This window comes from Tauraco erythrolophus, chromosome 7, assembly GCF_009769465.1.
Source record: "Tauraco erythrolophus isolate bTauEry1 chromosome 7, bTauEry1.pri, whole genome shotgun sequence".
Lineage (NCBI taxonomy): Eukaryota > Metazoa > Chordata > Aves > Musophagiformes > Musophagidae > Tauraco > Tauraco erythrolophus.
The window spans coordinates 61,835,264-61,852,751 of record NC_141471.1 but is presented as its reverse complement, the minus strand read 5'-3'; the positions used below and the strand labels follow the sequence as shown (position 1 = coordinate 61,852,751).

Here is a 17,488-nt window from a genome sequence, read left to right as displayed (position 1 = left end):
CCACTTAGACATTGAACTAACACCTTTCTAGGGACTCATTTATATTTAATGTTTTTTATTAACATCTGCTTGGAAGTTTAGAGAGCTTACCGTGTATCCACAGATGAAATTTGCTCTCCCACTATCCGTGTATTGCTACTCTGCTGCCATGTCTCCACCACAAGAGCAAAAGAACCATCTCTTCTCTTCATACTTGATGAACTGGTGGTCTCTAGCAGCCTCTGTGTTCATACACGTTCCAACCAGTTCACGATAACTGCCCACGGACAATCTGGTGCTAGCTACCCCGAGGCATCACGTTACCTTCCCAAATCAAGTGGTATTTTGGGATACACATATTGAGTAGAATCCTTGCTCCAACACTGCATCGAGTCCAGCTTTACTTCTTCAGCCTAGAAACTAGTATCTCAAACGCATAGATGACATCGTGAAAAAAGCAGAACGGGTTTTATTCTTTATTTTAAATGAATAAAAATCAATCTCAATACATAGTTTGGAAATACTTAAAAACATCCGGAAAAAAAAAACAGATTTGAAAGCAAATACAAAAAGGGCAGGATGAAAACAGTAGAAGCTAGCAGAATTTAGTGTTTCGAGTGTGAATATAAAATTGCTGTTGCTGTTACAAGTATTCCACTGTCGCATTCGCAACGGTGAAGTAATAAGATAGTATTTCACTAAGCCCAGTGACAAGCTGTGAAAATTGCAAGTTTTAACTGAGAAGTTTTGCTGTTTTAATGATGGCTCTGAAGTACTGGTTTTATCTGCCTTTATGGACATGCCTGAGGTGGAAGACAACCCATACTTTCAGCCAGTGGAGTATTAGTTGGTGTATAGCAGCTTTGTAGTGTCTTATTACAAAAAAGCACTTTTACAACCTATTCCTGATTCTCAAATGGAGGAGAATTCTGGCTTGTACAAACCGTGAGTGCCAGGAAATACTGACGTATACAACCCTAAAACTATTTTTTTTTAATACAACAGTCCTAACAAAAAATATTCAAGACCTTCCATTTCTATCAAAGTGCATTATACTGCATACATAATTCCACACCTGTAAACCACATAGTATACACGCCACACACTTATCCATACCAGTTTGTATGAGAAATTGCAAAAGTAGTATGAATATCTTGGGCATGCCTTTTGTTCTGACCACAAGGACACTGTGCAAGCAAGAAATACCTATATCGCACGTTGTAGAATAAAATTTACAAGTAACTTCTATGCTTGATCATTTAAAAAAACAAAACCAAAACCCAACAAACCCTCCACTATTAAATCTCGTGCTTCAGCACCATCCTTGTTAGAGAACTGAGCTATTGTTTCTTTCAGGGAGTTATCTAGCAAGCTTGTTTTTCACTAGCTTTTCTCCCCTCCCCACTTCCTGCCCTGAAGTGTGATTTCCTGCAATAATTTAGTTGTTTAAAGAAGAGAACGTACTTAGCTAAAAAGGACTTCCAAAAAAGGAGTTACATAAATATTTAGCACGTTTAGAGACAGCTAATTGCTTCCTACCGTACTCAAAAGCTAGGAAGTAAAAAAGTTTTAAAATTCTTGAAGTGAAATAAAAATACTGCATAACATAGTCCTATATAATGTTAAATACTCTCTCAAATTTAAAGCATAAGTGACCCAGAGGACTTCCGACATTTCATTTAAGTTCTTTTTTTTGTGTGGTTCATGGGGATTTTTTGCATATGTATTTTCCTCTTATTTCCCTCCCAGAGTTTAAAGCTTTCCAACAGGTTTGTAGCAGGCATCAGGCTGCCACATGCGAAGGTCAACAAGGACTTGGTTGAGCTTCTGCATCCAAAGGTTACGCTCTTCTTTAGTATCAGCAGACAGCCAGTTCCTAAAAGACAAAGAACCCAATGGATTAGGTATGTCTTTCTCTGCCTCTACTGAGTTATTCTGAAAAATGTCAAGCTGATTATCCACAGAAGCCCAAATAGGAGGGAAAAAAAAAGAAGTCATATATGACACAGTCTTGGCTTTTCCACTTCTGGAAAAGTGGAGTTCTTTGTCCTCAGCAGACTGAAATGGGACAGCAAGGTGAGATAGGACTAAAGGCGAACCACACAGTTCAACTGCCATCCCAAAGTCTTAGTATTTAAATGAGCTTTGCATTGGCACGTCAAAGTTGCAAAGCTCCTGTGTTATTAAAACTACCACTTGAGGCAAACCACCATTCTCTACACACATCCCATAACCTCCCACAACCTTCCCGATTTTATCCACTCACTTTGTAACACAGAGCGTGTCTCTGCATTGGCTGACAAGAGTCTCTCTGTCATCTTCCCTCTGAGGTCGGACAGTTATTAGTTCAAAGGTGTTGGGGCGGGCACAGAACTCCCGGTTGGCAGGTTCGATCTGATGATTAGTGCAGTTGGCCAGGTTTATCCGGCCCAAAGGATGCTGAAAGGGAAGTTAGTTCAGTCAAAAATAATTCTGAACAACATATGCTGTGACAATTTTTGCCATGTTAAGTAACGCTCCCCCCTCTCCTCAATCAACTACTCCATACAAAAAGAGGGATTCCACTTTTTGCGTTCAAGAGCCATAGTTCAAGCAAGATAATACAGACAATGGAACACGTCCTGCTCAGCCATGTACAGCACAGCTAACAAATCCATCCCTTGCCAAAGGCTTAGGCTCTACAAAGATCACAGAATCCCAGAATGTTAGGGTTTGGAAGGGACCTCAAAGGATCATCTAGTCCAATCCCCCTGCCGGAGCAGGACCACCTAGATCAGATCACACAAGAACACGTCCAGGCGGGTTTGAAACATCTCCAGAGAAGGAGACTCCACAACCTCTCTGGGCAGCCTGTTCGAGCATTCTGTTCCCCTTACTGGGAAGAAGTTCTTCCTCATGTTTAGGCGGAACCTCCTATGTTCCAGCTTATATCCATTTCCCCTTGTCCTATCATTGGATGCCAGTGAGAAGAGCCTGGCGCCATCCTCATGACAGTCACCCTTTCCATATTTATAAACATTAATGAGGTCCCCCCTCAGTCTCCTCCAAGCTAAAGAGACCCAGCTCCCTCAGCCTTTCCTCACAAGGGAGATGCTCCACTCCATCATCTTTGTGGCCCTGCGCTGGACTGTCTCAAGCAGGTTCCTTGTCCTTCTTGAACTGAGGCGCCCAGTCACATATAGATACATATAAGATACAACCTCCCTTTTCTTTATTCCTTAAAAAACAAGCACACCACAACAAAGCAGCTTTTTAACTCTCAAATTCCAGAAGACTTCATCGTGAAATCCAAACTGACAGAGTAAACCCTGGCAAAGCTTACAGAAAACAAGCACTTGGACATCATTCTTGCCGAAGCCTGTAAGCACAAGGATTCATTTTCAAACGTGCAACTAGGGCACCCAAGTGCCAGCTGGAGCTGCTTTAGCTCCCTCTGTAGTCAAGAGCCAGGCCCCTTCGAAGAGCATTTCGAATTTCAAGGCAGTTCTCTCTTTCTGCTGACTACAGACAGGGGCTCAGCTGCATGCCTAAAGTTAGATACAGACCTCGGCTCTGATTCTTCACACCTACGGAATACCCCATCAGGGAAACATCACAAGCTGCTGTTGGCTTGGAGGAGTTTGCTATTTATTGGGCATGTTCACTATACTATTCCATAGACAGAATAAGTTACAGGAGAAAGAAGGATAGCTCCATTTCAAGGAACATGTTGCATGTTGGTAATAGATGTGCAGTCATGGGAAATTTATTACAAAAATGTTCACTATTTAAAGCAATCATTGCCCAATACTGATGTTTCTGAGCTACATCTGTCTCTGCATGATAGAGCAGAGATAGTAGGGGTAAGGATAGGAATTTAATAAGGATAGAGTTTAATATTGCTGTAAATGATAGTATATCCAAAGAATATAGCTGACCCTTTCTCCGAATGATAGTGAAACAAGTCTAGAAGATTTTCAAGAACAGAATCTGGAAGACAGATTCTTCCTTGCAGACAAAAGCAGAATAGGAACCTTTTTCTTGCTTAACTCAATTTTTTTGCCTATCTTCTATTACAGTAAGCAGAGATTTTTCCCTTTCTTCTGGCAGGGAAAGAAAGTACATTGATATATTTTGGCAATGTCAACTATCAGCATATGGTCGTCTTCTGTTAGCAGGGACGAAACTAAACTCAGGCATCTGGATTGGTATAGAAGACCCAAAAGGACCAGAGTTTGCCACAGAGTTTGGGAAAAAAAGTGTTCTGCCAACAAACAAGCAAGTGTTTAATGGTAAATTGCTTAAGTGAGTCAGAAAAACCCTCTTGAAAGCAGTCTTCCAAAGGACCTGGACACATTTCAGTACCCACTACAAGAACAGGTGAAGGAGACAAGATGGTTCCCCTCAGTTACAGATGGACCTCTGATTTGTCTCATTAGCCAGACAATAACTTAGGTTTTGGTGAGAACCATTTAAAGGGAAAATTAAATATGGATCTTCCTCTGCTTTTCCCCTCTCCCACCAGATAAAGCAGTCGCTTTCTACATTTGTCCTGATTTAGGTCAGATTTATAAAGACAAATCCTCTCCATTCCCCAAGGAAATTTTATGAGCTTGAATCTCACTTTAAATATACTTGTTTCAAGCCTAAGTATTACTGTCATTAAAAACGAACAGCTAGTTGTGCACAGTGCTACAGAACTTCACACGTGAGCTTTAAAAACCAGCATTACCTTGCGTTTTTCATCATCTGGGTAGGTCCAGTACGATATACAATTTCCAGACAGCACACACCAGCGCCTATGCCATGCTCCAAATCCACTAACATCTTCGAACATAGTCTTAGAAAAATGACAAAAATAAAAAAAAATAAGAAAAATGGGGTAACATTATACCTCGAGTTTGGTCTGTACTCAGCTATTTTTCTACCCCAATGGTTCTGCAAGTGCAACTCTTCATAGAGGTAAAAGAGAAGGAAGAAGTATGTACAGGGAGAGGCTTTATTAGTCTGGAATAGAGAGTTTAGTATCGGACTTTTATTCCTGATCCCTCTTGAACTTGTATACAACTTGTTTTTTTTCCAATTAATTTTTGAGTGTTGTATTATTTTTCACTCTTCACAATTCAGATTATAATTTGTAAAGGTGCAGGGAGTTTCCAAACCCTTACTCCAAAAAAAAATTAACATGCACATACACCATTTTTCAGATTTTACATATTGTATAGTAAAAGTAAACAAGAACTTTCTTAAATTAGTACACAAAACCCATGAGATAGCAAATATCACAAGCATGGGAAATGTTTGGATCTAATGCAATCTGTTCCACTTGAATTAAGTGAAAGGAAAGGAGACAGAAAGAACTGCTTGGAAAGAGCCTAAAGAAATTCTGATTCCTGAAAACACCAAAATAACAACAAATGTTTAGTGTTTTGCTCGAGTGTTTCCAGAGCACATTTACTGCCATCTCCTGGACGTGGTCTCCACAGCTCCGTTATGGGGCCCAAGTATCAGCTGCGTTTTCCAAGTCCAGTTTTAGAGAAAGAACTGCTCAAGATTTCCCAAAAAAATATCATCGCTTCCTTGCAAGTCAAAGTATGTGAGCACAGTGGATAAAAAAATAAAGCAAGTTCTCCCTAGCAACAGATCTTTTACTAGGCAAAAAAAAAAAAAGAAATCCGAGATGTCTTGTAAACATTTCTGGCACAGAAATGAGAATCTCATCTTGCACCACAGATTATAGCAATAGAAGGTTAATTGAAGTTGAGAACAACAAACGAATAGTGTTTAGAAGAAAAAGAGATACAGACTCCTAAAAGGTAGTTTTAATTTAGGCATGTTTAGAAGATAAACTAGGAAAGTTTTGAGGTCTGGTTCAGAGAGAAAAAAAATAAAATAAAGCCAGTTTTAAGCTTTGCAGTCACTACAAATACATGTGTGAAGTTAATAAAAGTGACTACATTTAATTGGATCTATAATTTCCAAGGAAGAAATCTGAAGTAAATGCCTTACCAAGAACCCTTTCTCCTCCACAGAAGAGTCCACTTGGCATTTTAACTTTAGATATATATGACCTTCCAAAGGAGACAAAAAGGGAACCTGGAAAAAGCAAAACAATTAGTCATTTAATTTCGTCACACCTCTTAACTCTACCAGTTCAAGCAAGCCACCTGCACCAGGATGTTAGCACTGTCTCGTTCTTAGGATCTTCAGCCAGAAAGAAGCGGTCAGTCTCAAGCAAAACAGTAATAATCACTTTTGGTTTCAAGTTCATTTAGAAGCTTCTCAAGACTTATTAGTTTGCTCAGGACATATGCACAAACAGGCTTCTATCTAGAAAAACAGGCACTCCAAGCACGGTTAAAAACAACACGAGGCACCAGTCCACACCCTGCAAGCTTCTGCCTCAGTTTGACGTTAAGGTGTTTGGAAAATATCAAAGTGGGCTTAAACAGGATTGCTACTGGGATGCCATAAGCATTTTTGGCAAGATAGTAGTTGTGCCTACTCAGATAAATATTTGTATAAAAAAAAAGCTTAGAAGAGGAAAGAGCAATGAAAGCAGTTCTTCTCAACTGGCACTCAAGGTGCTGAAGATTAAGCCATTTCTAACAAAAGAGGTTCCAAGGCCTATCTTCTACCACTGAAAAAAAAAAAGCAGCTTAACCACTGGACCAGAGGTTGGTTAAAGGGTTATTTGATATTCAAGAGTTTTGAGGAGGAGCATGCAACAAAGACTGCTTTTGGACTTCCCCCAATCCCTCCACACATAGCACCCCATTACAGAGGGTGCTCCCACCATGACTGTCAAGAGATCACATCCCTTCTTATATCCCACAGGGAAGCTAAGAGACAAATTGCTAATTCAACAAGCAAACTATGATCTATAGGGTATTCTCATACTGTGCTTCGTTGCTAATCTGAATAAGCAACACTGTAAAAATCTTCAGGGGGAGGGAATAAAAAAAAAAATCAGAAACATTGCTGCTTTGTCATACTAGAAAAACCAGAAAGGTTGATGGTGCTGCTCAACTACGAAGAAGGAATCATTTCTGCCCCTTTACTCTGCTCTCATGAGACCCCACCTGCAGTGCTGCGTTCAGCTCTAGAGTCCCCAACACAAGAAGGACATGGAGCTGCTGGAGCGGGTCCAGAGGAGGCCACGAAGATGATCTGAGGGCTGGAGCACCTCTGCTATGGAGACAGGCTGGGAGAGTTGGGGCTGTTCAGCCTGGAGAAGAGAAGGCTCCGGGGTGATCTTACTGCAGCTTTCCTGTACCTAAAGGGGGCCTACAGGAAAGCTGGAGAGGGACTTTTGGCAAGGGCTTGTAGTGATAGGACAAGGGGCAATGGCTTTAAAGTGAAAGAGGGGAGATTTAGATTAGAGATAAGGAAGAAATTCTTCACTCTGAGGGCGGCGAGACGCTGGCACAGGTTGCCCAGAGAAGTTATAGATGCCCCATCCCTGGAAGTGTTCAGGGCCAGGCTGGATGAGGCTTTGAGCAACCTGGTGTAGTGGAGGGTGTCCCTGCCCATGGCAGGGGGGTTGGAACTAGATGATCTTTGAGGTCCCTTCCAACACAAACCATTCTGTGATTCTATGATTTCTCAGAGAAGAGGCATTTGTACGCAATAATGAAGTAGCTTGTAGAGCCGTGGAATCAACGTCAATCAAATGGAATTAAATTTTGCCAGTAGTTAGGATGAACAAGATCAGTCTTTGGTGGTTAAAAGCATACCTCTGTAGGCTTCAGTGAACCCTGCAGAACGTGGAAATAGACGTCATGGTTAGAAATTGATTGCCTTTGAATTGTAGGCATACTGCAGCTTCCTCAAAGGCACAGAACTGGCTGGATGGTCGCACTCAAAGAGTTATGGTCAATGGTGTGATGTGTACATGGAGACCAGTGTCAAGCGGTGTCCATCAGGGGTCCGTTCTGGGTCCAGTGCTGTTCAACATCTTTGTCAGCAACATGGATAATGGCATTGAGTGTACCCTCAGTAAGTTTGCCGATGACACCACACTGTGTGGTGCCGTGGACTCACTTGAGGGAAGAGATGCCATCCAGAGGGACCCCTTGATAGGCTTGAGAAATGGGCCAGTGCTAACTGCATGAGCTTCAACAAGTCAAAATGCAAGGTCCTTCACCTGGGTCAGGCCAACCCTAGGCACAAATACAAACTGGGCACAGAGTGGGTTGAGAGTAGCCCTGAAGAGAAGGATCTGGGGGTGTTTATAGATGAGAAGCTCAACATGAGCTGGCAGTGTACTCATGTGGCCCAGAAGGCCAACCGCATCCTGGGATGTATCAAGAGAAGCGTGGTCAGCAGGTCACGAGAGGTGATTCTCCCCCTCTACTCTGCTCTTGTGAGACCCCATCTCGAATACTGTGTCCAGTTCTGGTGTCCCCACCATAAGAGACACATAGATGTGTTGGAGTGTGTTCAGAGGAGGGCCACAAAGATGATCCAGGGGCTGGAGCACCTCTGCTACGAGGACAGGTTGCGGGAGCTGGGATTGTTCAGCCTTGAAAAGAGAAGACTTTGGGGGGATCTAATAGCTGCCTTCCAATTCCTGAAGGGAACCTACAGGAAGGCTGGGGAGGGACTTTTTACAAGAGTGTCCACTGATAGGACAAGGGGAAATGGGTTTAAGTTGAAGGAGAACAGATTTAGATTAGATCTTAGGAAGAAATTCTTCAGTACAAGGGTGGTGAGACTTTGGAATAAATTGCCCAGAGAAGTTGTGGATGCCCCCTCCCTGGAGGTGCTGAAGGCCAGGTTGGACGGAGCCTTGAGTAGCCTGGTCTAGTTGAGAGGCGTCCCTGCCCATGGCAGGGAGGTTGGATTAGATGATCTCCAAGGCCCCGTCCAGCCACCCACGATACCCACGATACCCACGATACCCACGATACCCACGATACCCACGATACCCACGATACCCACGATACCCACGATACCCACGATACCCACGATACCCACGATACCCACGATACCCACGATACCCACGATACCCACGATACCCACGATACCCACGATACCCACGATACCCACGATACCCACGATACCCACGATACCCACGATACCCACGATACCCACGATACCCACGATACCCACGATACCCACGATACCCACGATACCCACGATACCCACGATACCCACGATACCCACGATACCCACGATACCCACGATACCCACGATACCCACGATACCCACGATACCCACGATACCCACGATACCCACACTTGGCCCTACAGTGCAGTGCAGCGAAATTCTGGGCACCAGGCAGGAGTCTGCATGACCATTTGAGAAGCAAAAATAGTCCAATGTTTGCACATAATGGAAATAAGTTGGACCAGTCCCAGATTTTTATCAGCAAAGACAACTACAACCCTACATGCTATACCAGGGAACATTGGCTTGTATCCTACCAACCCACAGAAGCATCTACTTCTGAGTGAAGGCCTCAAAGAAATCTGGCCAATTCTCCAAGTTTGTGGGTTTTACATTCCTTTCTACTCTCTGCCAGGACAGAAGAACCTATTTTGTGAAGTATGAAGTTTACCAGCCAAGGGCAAAAAGGCTGTATCACAAATGGAACTCAGCAGTTATGCAGAATCTACACCACCGTTACTCATTACTAAAGCAGCTCTCAAAACACCATCCTGTACACATGATGAGAAACTGTTACATTCCAGTCTACAAAATATCCCTTTCAAAGGCAAGTGGAGCAGAGGCAATGGGAAGAAAGTGATTTGTTGAATATTCAGCTGGAAAAGGAGAAAACTACAGCTTGTGACCAGGCTAGCTGGTGTTCTGGTGTGGTCATTCAGATATCTGCAGTTAGAAGTCAGCTTAGAAAATTATCTGTAAAGATACTCAAGATAACGCTAAAGAATTTGCAAAGAATTGTTTTCTTAGGAGACTTTTGTTTACAAATAGGATATGATAGGTATTAAAATTATCACCAATTAATTTTGAGAGAAAACATACATGAAGTTATCAAAACCACTTTTTTCCCCTGAGGGATCTGGAATTAACTAAATAAAACTATCTTCAGAGATTAAAGATCAGCTATTTCTTTTAAGCATATCAATTTACATAATTCTTAACGCAAAAAAATGTATAACTCAAGCAAACTCTTTTAATTGTACGTTTGTGTACAAATAAGAACTTCACATGTTGATGTGTTTAGTACTTTCAAAGCTTTAGTTCTTTAAGATCACTTTTTGCTTAAAAAAACAAAGGTCTTGATGGAACAAGGTCTCGATAGAATAAGAAACAAGATATTTAGTTCCTGAGTGATTTTAAATTTTCTTCAGTGGCAAGAAGTTGAGTTAAAACAACATTCAGGCCACCAGTCGTTCTTTCCCCTAGTCCTCTATCAGCAGAGTAGCTGATTCCATGTTCTGTGCAGTTGATGAAGAAATTGGCTCAAATTTTCTGACCAGCAATCTTTAAGAGACACATCGATTTGTTTTGAAGGAAAAAACCCTCCTTTAGTCATCTAGGCAGGCAAGAGACATGTGCTAGTTAAGGAAAAAGTCTAGGTGGCCTAAATAACTTGGAGTTCTAGCAGCTTCAGCATGCTTATTACTGTAAAGGGCAGGGAGTGAAATTCTGCAAGTCTTAAAGGCTCCTAACATCTTGTGTTTAGTTAAGTAAATCTTTGTAAGCATTTTCTTAGAAGAATTAAAAAGAACAAAAAAATACTGCAAAAAGGCCAGACAGACATGAGCAGCATGCACTAGGAAGCAAATTCCTCTTTTAAGTTATAAACTGAAGGATTATAGCAACCTTATCCTGGAACATACAGCCCAACAATTCTTTTTCCTCCCCTTCAAAATTTATCTAGGGAAAAAAGAAACATGCTCAATGTGATTAGTGTAAAGTTAAGGTTTAAAAAAAAAGGACACAGTTATACACGAGTACATTTTGGTCCTTTCTACCCTGAATTTTAACAGGGCATATACAAAGGAGGAACGAAACTCCAGAAACCCACTGTGGCAGCAGTTTGTTCATTATTAGAAATGCATGGAGAGAGTTAAAAAGCAGCTGTTTGGTACAGCCACATGCCAAGTCAAAACCAAATCTTTACAGAGGTGATAATTTAACCAAAAAAAAGCACAATCTGATAAAAAGGGGAATGCTTATTCACAATTGTTGAAGTTTGCACCTGGAAAAAGTTAACCAAGCAATGGTTTCCCTGGAATTCTATTTGAACCTTGTGCTACAGTTTACTAGTCCAGCCCAGTGTCCTGTCCTGATAAGTAAACTAAAACAGTTCAGATCCAAATTGCTGAATATAATTTAAATCTGATTCCCATAACTCCAAAAACAAGGGATTTCCAATAACCAAGCCATACACAAAATACGATTTTCACACGCAGTTCTGTTTAAGAGGAACATCTGTGCTGAAGAACCAAAGCTGGTACTTCTGAGGTTGGCACAGTCAGCAACAGCAGGGCAATCAACTGCTAAGTTCTGCGAGCTGTTTCAGTAAAAACTTATAAAAAGTTGAAATTATTGCAATATTTCCTTTTTAATCTTGCACAAAACCAGAACCAGTTCTTGTTATCTCATCTCTCATCAGAAGCTATAATTGCAATACCACTATCATCACAGTAAGACTTACTTAGCCAGGAAAAAAATTTATTCTTATGCTGCTGTTTGGATAGATGAAGCTGTAATTTAGTACCACCATAAACTTTTGAATTAATTTAAGTTAGCTTAGGATAGCTGCTGGCATAAACACCTATTAAAATAGGTTTTAGGTATAAGATTTTACAAGGTTAGAGATTACAGTGAATCTAAGAATGTATTTTTTTTTAACTTCTAATGGTAAGAGTCAATAAAGATTTTCTGTTTAGACAAGGAACTAATGGTATGAAACTCAATAACAACTCTTTCAGAAAACATTAAGACAGCTTGCTTCTACAAATCTAATTGGGATGTGAAAGAAAACTCATACTACTAACTATATTCCATTGGCAGTTTTTAAGTCAATTAAACGTAGAAAACTTCAAATACTTTGTTATTAAAATGCACTTAATGTCTTATTTAGTGCTAACTGCAAGACTATAAGAGCAACAAACAATAAAAACACATACAGAGATGCCAACTGCATATAGCAATTTTTTGGCAGTGAAAGCAAATCAGTAGCCAAATGCCTTCATTATTTTTGCATAACCATACCTTACATGGAGCTACAGAAGAGAAAACATCTGGCGTAATAATGTAAGTCTTCTTCTGTTGTATCTCAAAGGACATTCCAGTCATATGAAGTTAAATATCAGTAACAGCTATACATAAATTTTTAGAGAGAGATCTATATATACACACACACACATTTCATTCCTAGGATGGTAATTTTGCCTGAAAACAGTAAACCCAGACTCATATTCATTTTTCTAGTAGTAGGCAATTACCTTTGGATGAGTAACCAATCATTTCCATTACCTTGTCCAGTGCAAATTTGGCATTTCCTACAGAAGACAGCGATAGCTTGTGGGATCCAACAAGGATGAAATTGGTAGTTCGTACAGCATGAGGGCCACCTGGACTGGCCATGGCTGTAGGGAAAGAAGTTAAGGTCAAGTTGTGACACAACACAACCTGCAAGGCTTAAAAAGGCTTTATTTGTACATATGAGCATATCAGACATCTTTCTGTTGTTAGAAAAACACTCAGAGATGCTGTTCTTCTCCCCCAAGAGTCAGGAATATATAAACACGTTAAAAGCACTACACACAAGCAATACTTCAGAATCTGTTCATATTTTCAAGTTTTCTCTGAAATGTTTTACTTTGTTGACATCAGGCTCTAGTTTAAAATCTTAAAATTCGTTTGAGTTCACCTTTTCAGGAAAAGGATGTAAGCCACAGGCATCTGATACCAGATACTAATTTTGATTTTGTGAAAACATCTTCCATTAAACATAATGGTAACTCAGATATAAACACAGGGCCAGTTTCTAGGCTGGCAAACTGATATAATCTGTGTTTATTACTTCCAAATTACAGTTTGTTACAAGTACTATTATTTATTGATATACTGCTTTAGACAGCAAGTGTAGATTATTCATCTTGGCATAAGATGTTGAGATTTTACTCACCTGGAGTAAGAAGGGTGCTTTTCTAGAAAGAGAGAGAAATAAAAGCTTAGTAGAAAAGTAATTTCTGACAATTTCTACAGAAGGCCCAAGCTAGGTTAGAAAGAGACTAAATCTGAAGTATTTTAAAACAAACACACAAAACTTGAAAAGAAAGTCCAAATAAACATGTAACTACATATTTTCAGCATTACATATTTAGAGGTATCACCTATTTTTTGAGCTGATGGCTGAAGAGTTTGGCAGAAAGCTGGACAGTTTATAGTTTCAAGGGACAAAAGGAGCTTGCTACGGGCCCAGCCTTGCTCACTGTCAGAATATGGCCTCTGAAAGTGGTCATAACCAGATCTTGTTACAATATTGCATTCATACTTACTGAGGTAATAGATGTTAATAATCTCTTTGGAGTAATAACCTACAAAAGAATAAAGAGAAATGCATTTGCTACTGAATTCGGCCATCACAGCAGCACGAAAATTAGAGTGAAACTACTGAAGGCCTATCTAAATAAATTTGGAATGGATACTAGTTGTTGTAATGAGTAAGTATTGCTTTTTGACTGAATGTAACATATTTCAGTGGAAAGAATGCCACATGTCAAAGAAATATTTACTGCAGAAAAGTTTAAGTACGCGTTAGCTTGGGATGGACAGCATGCATTTGAAAAAAACACTGAGTAGACCTTTTTCACTTCTTTTTGCAAAGACAGGATTTAAGTACTCCAACTGTTCTGAAAGACGCTCAAGTTTTTTGGCTTTATTAAGTGACAGATATCTAGACAAGGAGCAAATCAGACCTAAAATCATGAATACACTGTGTGCACAGCTATTGGAACAACAAGAAGAAAAAAAAAACAAAAACAAATCACCAAAAAAGCCAAACCCAAACAAAAAAAGCCCTGCAAATCATTTCCAGAAAACCACTGGCTTGTTTGTGGTCACAAAGCCTTAATAAAGCACAAACACTTAAAACATGCATCCTATCCAAGTTTAAATGTTTATGTCCAAGGAGTTATTAACACAAAATTAGCTTTAAAAAATAAGCACCTGGTGCTTTTAACTTAACACTGGGAAGAAAGAAAAGCATTGCAGTTGATCAACAGAACCTTTAAGATAAATAAAACTGCAGCATAGGGCGTATTGATTGGTCCAGTTTAAACAAAGTGGAGAATAAGGGCACTAAATCACTATCAGAGGCACCACACCTAATAAATAAGTTTGCAAAACATGGAATTTTGCAGAACTAGCAAGACTTCTGCCCTTCCAATATATTTCAGGCTCAACCAAGTGCTGCAGGTCCCATCTACTAATAGCTGCAGGACTCCATAACCCATCTGTTACTACAGATGTTCAGAAAGAACAAGAGGAAGAGAAGCAACAGATTGTCTCAGATTATTAGTCAGCTACAGTCTTCCTGGCGTACCTTCTGCTGAAACACACTACACTGATTTTCAGGTTTCATTTACCTTTGATTTATTCGCCTTTTTCCTTTTATCAGTGCTTGTAACTTCTCTTCTCTGCACCTGTAAGGCAAGAAGGTGTTAAGAAAGTGCAAGACATCATTCTCTCTTATACGTTTTCTTGTCAGGAACCAATACGTACCAAACTGTAAACTTCGATATTTATTTCAAAGTCGTTTGACACATCATGCCTGAAAGGGAGGAGGGGAAAAAAAAAAAAAAAAAAAAATCAGTTAAACAGATTGAAGCAGAGAGGAGTTTGGTTTTTTTGGGGGTTTTGTGGGGTGGTTTGGGGTTTGTGTGGGGTTTTTTTTGTTTTTGTTGCTTTGGTTTTGTGTTTTTTTTTGTTGTTATTGGGTTTTTGTTTAGGTGGGGTTTTTTGTTGTTTTGTTTTGGGTTTGTTTTGTTTTTTTTTTTTTTTTTTTTTAAAGTTACTCTTTACTTCTTGCCTCCTTCCACTCCTTAAAACTGCCCAGGGAGCAGCTAGGTTCTGTGCAAGAGCAGCTTAGCCATAGTGTGGACTAACAGCTTACTGGTAAGTCATAGTTTGTTCCTGCAGGCCAATAGGGCTGCTTGAGATCCTTTCACTTTCACAATAGGACTCTTTAGTGCAAGCAGCACACTCTTTTAAACACTTGAGTGTATTACTATTTCAAGATACTTTCTAGAACTGAAAGAACAAAAGGGAAGGAGGACAAGGGGCAGATAGGGTGCATCTGCCATTTCTCAGATTGCAGCCTATGGTTCACTGGTGGGACACGTTTCTAGAAACAGAAATCAGGGCTTTTTCGAGTAAATAGCTTTAAGTGAAAATTCCAGTTGGGTTAGACTTTAAAAAGAGAGTTTACTTATTTATTTTGGAAGACTTTTGCTAACAAATGCCATTTGAACTCACAACACCCTTTTAGCTAACATATGAGAGCTGAAGTTTTAGTTTTGAGTACTATTTTTTCCAGACATCAAAACCAAGGAGTTATATAAAATGTTAGTTGCTGCAAAAGACTAAAAAATCCACATCATCTCAGGCAGAGCAATCCATCTGTCATTGCAGGTGTTCCAGGAGAGAACAAAAGTAGAAAGAGATAAATTAGCTGATGGATGGTAGCATAAGTCTAGATTGCTCTTTTGAGAAGTGAATTCCAGCTATTTCTTCAAGCAGGAAATACCTATATCACAAGATGTCACCATATTTGTTTGCAGCATATGACATCCTTATATGAAGATTTTAAATGTTTCTATGCATGTTCCACCATCAGAGTTGAGACTGGTTCCAAAACAGTTTCTTTATACTTACATAGTGAATGTTGTAGTAAAAGTAAGAGCATCTCCATTCAGGGAGCTGGCAGTGCTTGCTAAAGGAGTTGCAACTATGTTTTCTGCTCCAGATCTCAGTATTATTACGTAGTAGTAATTTGCTGCTTCTGTAAATACATATCAGGTCATTTTGTTAGCCAAAGGTGTCCAAGTATCTAAAAACCCTCAAGTACTGCGCTGTCGTGAAAACACATCTCTGTTTCGCCCCACTTAAACAGTTACAGTCAAGATTTGCTTGCAAACTTACTCTGAAAACAAGTTTTTTTTTTTTTCCTACTGTGTCCACTAGTAAGAGTGTCTGCACAGGATTCACAACAACTGCATGACTGCCTGGGGCATCTCAGGCCAGACCTATGCTACCCAGGGCATGAGAGGGGAGATTCAGCAGTTAATCTTAGTTCCTTACACTCTGTTATTCTCTAGGCCTGTCAGCTTAACCATACATCAGCTTTTGCTGTTCTCATGTTTCTTCAGTCCTGTGAGGGAACTGGTTATGCAGGCAACTCACTTCCCTAACTTTTCACATAAGGGAAAAAACGAGAGACAAACGATCACAAGTGCATCAGGAGATAATTTGGAGTTTGTACAGCAAATTGCTGAGCAGTAAAGCAATAGCATTGCTTTAACATCATACCTTGTTAAAAAAACCCAAAAAAACCCACCAAAACAGTTTGAGTGCTCAGTTGTATAGAACAAGTCAAAGCTTTCAGAACAAGACTCCAGTAAACATTGATTTGTGCTCTTTATATTTGATGTTCTTTTCAGAGATGAAAGTGATTAATAGAGCTCCTGGTGCACAGTGTATAGCAAATGTTGCACTTCCAGATTAAAGTTTTGATGACAAACAGTTCATAGTTGTTTGTTTAGACAATTTGGTTTTGAGAATTACTGGTAAAAACTAAACTTATGTTTTTGTAACCATTAGAGAGGCTTTCCTACAACAGAGATTGTCTCATGCAATAAGAACTGTAACGTGTCAGAAGTGGGGTGAGAGTGGTAAATTAGGATAGATATTTACATTTATATTCCTGGCTGTTGCTTTATTTGAAGATATAAAAACATACTTTACATTTCCTAGGACAGTCAAACAAGAAAGGCTGTATATGAATTCATTAATAGAAGTTTTGCAACCAATATTATACAAGATTGTTACTTTTGTCCTCAAGCTTTAGTGAGGCAAAGTAAGAACCTATCCAGCCAGCATCATATTCTGTGGCATTATGTAAAATAGCACTGGTTATTATGGGCTTGCATATTCTTTAAACAACCACATGACAGAAGCTTACTATGTTTAAGGATAAGTCTCTAGACCTACAGAGAGATATTGCCAGATATTCTTCTGGAACAAGAGAAGAAACAAATCCACATTCTACACATTTTAATGACTTAAATATGAAAAGATAATGGAAGACTAGTCTTTGTAAAGTAAGTATTTCGGGATGTTAACAGAAGGACTGAAAAAATAAATAGAGGCTTAAAGAGCATTTCAAATCACCACATAGGTCACAATTTATTAATGATATTTAGTACTAGACTTGCATCCATCAAAAAAATTCTAAGACAGCAAGAGAAAAGTCAAGCTGAGACACAAACTTCTGCTTCCTCCCCATCAGGTTACAGAGGAACAAAGATCTTTATGACTGGCTGGG

The 17,488-nt window shown here is 39.7% G+C and overlaps 1 protein-coding gene across 1 annotated transcript in view; it reads right to left on the bottom strand.

The window, feature by feature from the left end:
• Nucleotides 1-486: 486 nt before the first annotated feature.
• Nucleotides 487-17,488, bottom strand: part of ANLN (anillin, actin binding protein) — a 30,697-nt gene continuing 13,695 nt past the window's right edge. Inside the window, exons 15-25 of the mRNA XM_086614316.1 lie at nucleotides 15,820-15,946; nucleotides 14,668-14,716; nucleotides 14,532-14,588; nucleotides 13,443-13,481; nucleotides 13,070-13,091; nucleotides 12,415-12,527; nucleotides 10,753-10,806; nucleotides 5,968-6,054; nucleotides 4,691-4,798; nucleotides 2,246-2,418; nucleotides 487-1,855 (exon numbers count right to left, since the gene is read on the bottom strand). Of these exons, the coding sequence (XP_086470442.1) occupies nucleotides 1,732-1,855; nucleotides 2,246-2,418; nucleotides 4,691-4,798; nucleotides 5,968-6,054; nucleotides 10,753-10,806; nucleotides 12,415-12,527; nucleotides 13,070-13,091; nucleotides 13,443-13,481; nucleotides 14,532-14,588; nucleotides 14,668-14,716; nucleotides 15,820-15,946 (953 nt within the window). The 3' untranslated portion in view covers nucleotides 487-1,731. The remainder of the gene's footprint in view (nucleotides 1,856-2,245; nucleotides 2,419-4,690; nucleotides 4,799-5,967; nucleotides 6,055-10,752; nucleotides 10,807-12,414; nucleotides 12,528-13,069; nucleotides 13,092-13,442; nucleotides 13,482-14,531; nucleotides 14,589-14,667; nucleotides 14,717-15,819; nucleotides 15,947-17,488) is intronic.